Here is an 8,490-nt window from a genome sequence, read left to right as displayed (position 1 = left end):
CCAGAGCCAGCAAGAGTGCCTCTGAGCACGTGCAGAGAGCCCCGCTCTTGCAGCCGCGCGGTGCTTTCCAATTGAAACTCTCCAAACTATTCTTTACGCAATGCTTTCCTAAAAAAAAATGTTTAGGGGTATACTTTTCGTTTTGACTCCAGAAAATCACCGTTTTATCGTTCCGATCGGGGGAAATGAATGCATTCAATGGACAAAAGTACAAAGATTCACCAAATGTTTAGGGATGGGGAGCCGCCCAGAGTGGCTGGGGAAACTCAGCCAGATGGGCGGGGTAAATATATTATTATTATTATTATTATTATTATTATTATTATTATTATTATTACTATTATTATGGTCTGCGTTCCCCCAGAAAAAAGCACTGTTCTTATGTTTTGTTTTTTACTGTGTACTCCACCAAGAGCGGCACAGTTAACTAAATTTCTGCATCCGCACGAACAAATGAAAATTATAACTGTGCTCGTAGCCAGATCACCCCCAGCTTAAATATTAATATGTTTTTGCAGCAGGTCCCTTTTTGTTCCGTGTTAAAGAGGCAGATGACCCAGGCAAAGGTCCCTGCCCCGAGGAACGCACAATCGCCAGCTTTTTCTCCGTATTTTGGGGGGGAGGAAGGGGAGTTATTCCTCGCGAGCTGCTCGTGTTAATGTTCGTTTTATCTTTGGTAATTCAGGATCGTACTTCCTTACGGCAGGCGGTGAGCCGGTGCAGTATTATTATTATTATTATTATTATTATTATTATTATTATTATTATTATTATTATTATTATTATTAGCACTAGAACACCCAAGGAAGACAAACGCATCTTCCTGATGTTGGGCGCCCTAAGTTTCTTGTCGCAACAATGCTCCCTTTTCTCTAGGGTTCGATGCTACTGCGCGTGCTCAGTCCCGACCGCGCCTGCCCAGTAGCGACCGTTGAAGCCGCTGCCCTTTTCCCTTGCCCTTACTAGGAAGGCCCAATCCAAGAAGAGTTATTTTAGCAAAATAAGAAGCCTCTTCTAAAACAAGGAAAGAGAAAGGCCGAGAGTCTCTCCCGGCTGGGGCGAAACCTCCGAAAGTGGCTTTGTTTCCCCCGCGGGGAAAAGGAAGTCTCTATGGTTTCTTCCTGCCTCTCTAGCCTGGCGCACTCTATGGCTCTTTCCTCTTCCGGTTTTCCTCTCGCCGTGCCGCTCTAGCCGTGGGAAACTCGCTGTCGGGCGCTTGGCGGACTCCGGGGGAGAAACGGGCCGGGTAGGGAGAGGGAAGGGAAGCGCGGGCCGGGCCGGGCCAATGGAGGCCGGGGGAGCCTATTCCTCCCCCCTTTTCTTTTCTTTTGCGGGACTTTCGCTCCCTGGGAACTTGGCGTTGAGGAGACGCGACACAAAAGGAAGAGGGGCAGGGAGGGAGGAGGAAAAAGGCAAACTCAGACCCCAAAGGGGGTTGTGGTTGTTGCTGTTGTTGTTAATGTGCACCAGCGGTTCCCAAAGTGGGGTTTTCTGGAGAGGAGAGGGAGCTAAGAGGCAAGGGGCCCCGGCACCCCTTTAAAATGGTCCGACTCAAAAGGAAGAGGAGTCGGGAGGGAGGAGGAAAATGGCAAACTCAGACCCTAGAGGGTTATTATTATTATTATTATTATTATTATTTCATGTGCACCCGCGGTTGTTCCTAAAGTGGGGTTCTCCTGAGAGGGGGGCGCAGTAAGAGGCAAGGGGTCCCAGACTCGCAATTTAGGAGATGCAACACAAAAGGAAGAGGGGCAGGGAGGGAGGAGGAAAATGGCAAACTCAGACCCTAGAGGGTTTCTTATTATTATTATTTCATGTACACCAGTGGTTCCCAAAGTGGGGTTCTCTAGAGAGGGGGGCGCACTAAGAGGCAAGGGGTCCCAGACTCGCAATTTAGGAGATGCAACACAAAAGGAAGAGGGGCAGGGAGGGAGGAGGAAAATGGCAAACTCAGACCCTAGAGGGTTTCTTATTATTATTATTTCATGTACTCCAGCGGTTCCCAAAGTGGGGTTCTCTAAAGAGGGGGGCGCACTAAGAGGCAAGGGGCCCCAGCACCGCTTTCAAATGCTCAGACTCGCAATTTAGGAGATGCGACGCAAAAGGAAGAGGAGTCGGGAGGGAGGAGGAAAATGGCAAACTCAGACCCCAGAGGGTTATTATTATTATTATTATTATTATTATTTCATGTGCACCCGCGGTTGTTCCTAAAGTGGGGTTCTCCTGAGAGGGGGAGTGAGCTAAGAGGCAAAGGAGCCCAGCACCGCTTTGAAATGGTCAGACTCGCAATTTAGGAGATGCGACGCAAAAGGAAGAGGGGCTGGGAGGGAGGAGGAAAATGGCAAACTCAGACCCCAGAGGGTTATTATTATTATTATTTCATGTACACCAGTGGTTCCCAAAGTGGGGTTCTCTAGAGAGGGGGCGCAGTAAGAGGCAAGGGGTCCCAGACTCGCAATTTAGGAGACGCAACACAAAAGGAAGAGGAGTCGGGAGGGAGGAGGAAAAAGGCAAACTCAGACCCCAGAGGGTTTCTTATTATTATTATTTCATGTGCACCCGCGGTTGTTCCTAAAGTGGGGTTCTCTGGAGAGGGGGGCACACTAAGAGGCAAGGGGCCCCAGCACCACTTTGAAATGGTCAGACTCGCAATTTAGGAGATGCAACACAAAAGGAAGAGGAGTCGGGAGGGAGGAGGAAAATGGCAAACTCAGACCCTAGAGGGTTTCTTATTATTTCATGTACACCAGCGGTTCCCAAAGTGGGGTTCTCCTGAGAGGGTGGCGCAGTAAGAGGCAAGGGGTCCCAGACTCGCACTTTAGGAGATGCGACACAAAAGGAAGAGGGGCAGGGAGGGAGGACGAAAAACGGAAACTCAGACCCTAGAGGGTTTTTTTTTAAAAAAAATCATGCGCACCAGCAGTTCCCAAAGTGGGGTTCTCCAGAGAGTGGTCAGCAGAGCACTGGACATGAGATGCATTACTGGACTTTGAGAATGTAGGTCAAGTTCATCCATTGTGTCGAATCAGCCTTGTCGTATTTATTCATTCAATTTCTTTCCTGCCCGCCATCCGAGGATCGCGGGGCAGTTTGCAACATGGAAACACAAAAATACATAACATAGGAATAAAAACGAAGAAGAAAGTAAATAGTTTTAATTGGCCTTTGAATAAATGCACAATAATTGGTACCTGTTTCTCATTTTTGTGTGTCGTTATCCTCCTCACTGCACACTGCTATTCTGAGTAAGGCTTTTTATAGGCCTGGATAGGAAGAGCTATGGGTGAGTTTATGGAACCACGTTTGGGAACCACAGATGTATATCACACCCAAGTGACCAGAAAATCCAGCGCCTTTGTTTTACCCTTTGCCCAACTTTTAATTAAAAGTCGGGTGTTTTTTTTCTGTTTTAGCAATATGCCACCATCTTTCTAACCAGGCACCTGAGGTTATCAGTTTTTGATTATGAACTTCAGCCCCACGGCTGAGCCCAGGTGAGCAGCGTTCAGGCTGATCCTCTGCCTGTCCCTGCCCTCAATCTTGGGGGAAGTGCTGGATACTTGATTACCTGTCTGAAATTGCCTCCTGGTTAGGAGATGCAGAGAGCAAGAACTTCGCCTCCGACACCTGACATGCCGATTCATTGTCTTGTAGCTGGATGCCCACGCAGCAGCCGTGTCTCATCCTGACTCCTGGCTCTTTAACCTGCACGCTCCTTCCCTCGCAGAGCAAAAGTCGCCATGGCAGAGTGAGTGTTTCAGAATCAAATCAGCTGACCCCTGGGGCTGGCTGCTTGCTGCCTTCCGAAGAGCAACAGTGGAACCAGATTCCCTTGCGACTCCTTCCTTGGAGCAGATAGATAGATAAGATAAAAAAAAAATTATTATTTTTTGCACTTAATTTATTTATTATTAATGTTGCAATATAGCTTTGAATTTAGCAGCCTTTACTGTTATCTGCTCATTTTGATCTGATAGAAGAAAGGACATTGTGGCTGTGGTTGAGCGCCCTGGGATGGGTGGTGATCCCCACAACACCTACTCACTATGGGCCCCACTAAAGCAAACCGTCTAATTGGTCAACGTCTAAAAGATATCTAGCATCTGAACAACCTGGGTGTAATAAGGAAATTCTGCCCTTGGTATGTTCATTTTCCACCTCTCCGTTTTGGTTCTCTGGCCTCATATCTGCACAAACTTATTAGCCCAAAATACATACGTGCTTTAACACTTGCAAGACTGGATGTTTTGCCATCTGCGGTACTTGAGAGTCGATTCCAAAAGATCCCGCCTGATCACACGTCCTCCTGTCTTATACTCCTTCCTTGGAGGTTTTTAAGCAGATACAGCGGTATACCTTGGTTCTCAAGTGCCTTGGTACTCAAACAACTTGGAACCCAAACACTGCAAACCCGGAAGGAAGTGTTCCGGTTTGCGAACTCTTTTTGGAAGCCGAACGTGCTCCGTTTTGAGTGTTACACTTCCGTTTTGAGTGTTGCACTGAGGTCTGTCTGTTTTTGCTATTTATTTTGCATTTTTGTGGCTCTTTTATTTTGTTTTGGTGACTGTGTGGAACCCAGTTCAGCTACTGATGGATTGATTGTGTGACTGCAGTACATTGTTTACTGCTTTCATTTTGTGGATCAATGGTCTCGTTAGATGGTAAAATTCATGCTAACTTGCTGTTTTAGGGGTTGTTTTTAAAAGTCTGGAACAGATTAATCCGTTTTGCATTACTTTCTATGGGAAAGCGTGCCTTGGTTTCGGAACGCTTTGGTTTTGGAACGGACTTCCGGAACGGATTAAGTTTGAGAACCAAGGGACCACTGTATTGGATGGTCATCTTCCATGGATGCTTTAGCTGATATTCCTGCATTTCAGGGGGTTGGAATAGATGACTCTTGAGGTCCCTTTGATTCTTAGAAGGTGTGAAATAATCCTCTTTCTCTCTGCCTTCATTTGCAGAGCCTCGGCCTCAATACCTGGCTGGCCTGATGAGGTGACCGGTCTGCTCTCCAACCTCCTGCTGTGTGTCGTGTCCCTGGGCTCCGCTGTCCAAACCTTCCAGGTAAGAAAGGGATAGAGCTTGATTTGGGGAGTCCTCTGGTGTTACTGCTTGCTGGCCTGTCCTCTTGGGTGCTGGGCCTTTGCAGTTGTTGTTGTTGTTTAGTCGTTTAGTCGTGTCCGCCTCTTCGTGACCCCCTGGACCAGAGCACGCCAGGCACTCCTGTCTTCCACTGCCTCCCTCATGCTGGTAACTTCAAGAACACTGTCCCACCATCTCGTCCTCTGTCGTCCCCTTCTCCTTGTGCCCTCCATCTTTCCCAACATCAGGGTTTTTTCCAGGGAGTCTTCTCTTCTCATGAGGTGGCCAAAGTCTTGGAGCCTCAGCTTCAGGATCTGTCCTTCCAGTGAGCACTCAGGGCTAATTTCCTTCAGAATGGATCGGTTGGATCTTCTTGCAGTCCATGGGACTCTCAAGAGTCTCCTCCAGACCAGAATTCAAAAGCATCCATTCTTCGGTGATCAGCCTTCTTTATGGTCCAGCTCTCACTTCCATACATCACTACTGGGAAAACCAGAGCTTGAACTTTGCTAGAGAGGGCTTTTGGATTCAGGATGACTAAGAATTGCTCTCTGTGACAGGGAACCTGGAACATGCCAAATTATTATTATTTGCACATGCACACCTGGCAAATGTAAAATCTGCATGTGGAAACAGGGCTTTGCGCTCCGGGATGTGCAAGGGTCGTCTGTTCGCTCCTCTTGAAACTGCGTTGCCGACAAGGGTCACTGGGCTGGTTCTTGCTTGCAGAGACCAAGCTGAGATATATAATTCCCAGCACATTTGATACAGTCTGTTTAGGGAAGCTTTTAACGTTTGATGCATTACTGTATTTTAATATTTTGTTGGAAGCCGCCCAGAATGGCTGGGGAAGCCCAGCCAGATGGGTGGGGTATAAATAAGAAATTATTATTATTATTATTATTATTATTATTATTATTATTATTATGCGGGTGGCGCTGTGGGTAAAGCCACAGAGCCTAGGACTTGCCGATCAGAAGGTCGGCGGTTCGAATCCCCGCGACAGGGTGAGCTCCTGTTGCTCAGTCCCTGCTCCTGCCAACCTAGCAGTTCGAAAGCACTTCAAAGTGCAAGTAGATAAATAGGTACCACTCCGGCAGGAAGGTAAACGGCGTTTCCGTGCGCTGCTCTGGTTGGCCAGAAGCGGCTTAGTCATGCTGGCCACATGACCCGGAAGCTGTACGCCGGCTCCCTCGGCCAGTAAAGCGAGATGAGCACCACAACCCCAGAGTCGGCCGCAACTGGACCTAATGGTCAGGGGTCCCTTTACCTTTTACCTTTATTATTATTATTATTATTATTATCTGAGCTCCTTTCGCCACCTCCTCCCTCTCTTTGCAGATCAATCGAGGGACCTCTGCTGGGTTTCTCCTCCAGGCCCTTGTGCCCCTCCTGGATACAGCCACCCGCCTCGCCGCCCTCCCAGGGCTCGGTTCGGAGGCTGCCCGCTACAGCCCAGACAACGCCTGGGTCTCCACAGTCGTGGGGCTCCCCCTGCTCGCCTTCGGCTTCCACTGGCTGAACGGGGACCGTGCCACGGCGAACGCCCTCTTGGGGGGCGCCCTGCTGCTGCTGCTAGCCGGCCGCTCGGGCTCCTTCTCCGAGGAAGGCAAGGCCATGGTGGCCCATTCCGTCACCTCAGTGGTCTCCATCAGCGTCCTGATCGCTTCCATCTTCACTGGAAACGCCTGTGGGATTGTGGGCAGCCTCTTGGTGGGCATGGCTGGGGTGCTGGCAGGGACTCAGCTGCGGCGGCTACTGGTGCTCCGGAAAGAGGATGCTGTCTGCTGCCTCATGGCGCTGGCAAACCTGACTTTGCGGCGGGCTCTGCAAGCACAGCACCGAGAACTGGACTGAGGGGATGGGGACTGCAGTCCAGGGGGTCCGACGGGCAGTGGGGCCATCGCAGCATCAGGTGAGGCAGAGGAAAGGCTGACCATGTCTGTTGGGTGCAGCAAAGAGGCTTGGGAAATGGCCTCCAGGAAAGTCTTCAGGGAGCCGACGACTCTGGAAAGGTTGCTGCCTGTTTGGATACTGCCAGGGAGACAGAGGCATCAGGCAGCCTCATCGTCATCTCCGGACGATCACCGGTCTCCCGTGGAAACAGCATCAGCCAATTAGCGACACGAGCCTCAGACACATTCCAAGACTCATGCACGTCCTTTTCAGCAGTCTCCGCAACGGAAGATTCAGACAGAAGAGCATATTTACAGCTTTATTCAACGTAGGTCAGAACAAAGGAGAAACATGACTGCTTGCATCCGTGTTGAGGAAACAGCAGGAACAAAAGCTATATACAAAACGGAAGTTCCCAGTGAGACCAGTGCTGGGAGTAAACAGGCATGTGGCACACAACAATCATGCCTGACTCTTTTAAGGAGGAATGGAACTATAGCCTAACATCCTTCCCCCCCCCCCCCTTTGGAAATGTCAGGAGAAAGAAGGAACATTCTATCATATGTGGTGGGAATGTAAAAAAAATGAAAGGTTTCTGGGAAATGATTTATAATGAATTGAAAAAAATGTTGAAATATACCTTTGTTAAAAAACCAGAAACTTTTCTGTTAGGAATACTAGGAAATGACATAAAACAGAAGGATGAGAAGTTGTTTTTATATGCAGTAACAGCGGCAAGAATTTTGGTGGCACAAAAATGGAAACATGAAGAAATCCCAACGAAAGAAGAATGGAGAATGAAGTTGATGGAATACGCAGAATTAGACAAGCTAACGGGGAGAATTCGGAACTGGCAAGACTAGAGATTTACCGAGGACTGGAATAAAATTACAGAGTATATTAAGAATATATGTGAAGGTCAATTAACGTTTGTAGGTTTTCAAGAAGCTCTGTGATAATAATGGAAAGAAATATTGTTTTATAATAATTGTTAAGATTAATTTGGTTAAAAAAACAAAACAATATAGATGTAAGAAATGTGAATACGGTAATTGTGAAAACATGAAAATTTCCAGATAGACTGAAGGAAGTCTGAAAGTGGAAAGATTAGATTTGGATGTGTAATTCAAATGGAATGTTTTTTTTAATTATTTATTGTTAAATTTGAAAATTTTATAAATAAAATTTAAAATAAAAAACATCCTCCCCCTTTCTGTGTAACCTGTAATACCTGTGGGTTCAACCCAATTGCAACCTCTGTACATAAGCCTTAAGTTGTTCTCTGTTAACAACCTTAGACAACAGACCAGCAGCAAGAGGTTCTGGGCACTGCCCATCTCAGGCAGGCAGCTTCTTCCTTCCTTGCTGGGTTTAATGAGCTGGCAGAGATGGGCAAGGTCTGCTGCGTCCTTGGAGCGTGGGCAGCGCCACCTCGCACTGCGAATGTCGGAAATGCCACTTCTGACACGAAAGATCAATGCTGGATTCCTTCACCAGGTCCCTCAGCGC

The 8,490-nt window shown here is 47.8% G+C and overlaps 1 protein-coding gene across 2 annotated transcripts; it reads left to right on the top strand.

Moving 5' to 3' along the window:
- Positions 1-1,173: 1,173 nt before the first annotated feature.
- Positions 1,174-7,515, top strand: TMEM276 (transmembrane protein 276). Of its 2 annotated transcripts, none has more exons than XM_079984538.1 (4): positions 1,174-1,246; positions 3,655-3,748; positions 4,965-5,067; positions 6,427-7,515. In XM_079984538.1, exons 2-4 carry the CDS (start codon positions 3,741-3,743, stop codon positions 6,940-6,942), a joined length of 627 nt encoding a protein of 208 aa, XP_079840664.1. In that variant the 5' UTR covers positions 1,174-1,246; positions 3,655-3,740; the 3' UTR covers positions 6,943-7,515. The 2 variants fall into 2 exon arrangements, with proteins under 2 accessions (XP_079840664.1, XP_079840665.1); XM_079984539.1 differs by lacking the exon at positions 1,174-1,246 and adding an exon at positions 3,152-3,494.
- The last annotated feature ends 975 nt before the right edge of the window (positions 7,516-8,490 follow it).

This window comes from Podarcis cretensis (genome assembly GCF_951804945.1).
Source record: "Podarcis cretensis genome assembly, chromosome: 7".
Lineage (NCBI taxonomy): Eukaryota > Metazoa > Chordata > Lepidosauria > Squamata > Lacertidae > Podarcis > Podarcis cretensis.
The sequence above is the reverse complement of the archived record's forward strand: the minus strand, read 5'-3'. Positions and strand labels throughout refer to the sequence as shown.

Excerpts from the sequence above, each read along its gene's own strand:
- TMEM276 (XM_079984538.1), top strand. Across the intron at positions 5,068-6,426 it reads CCGCTGTCCAAACCTTCCAG|ATCAATCGAGGGACCTCTGC; the intron begins GTAAGAAAGGGA and ends CTCTCTTTGCAG.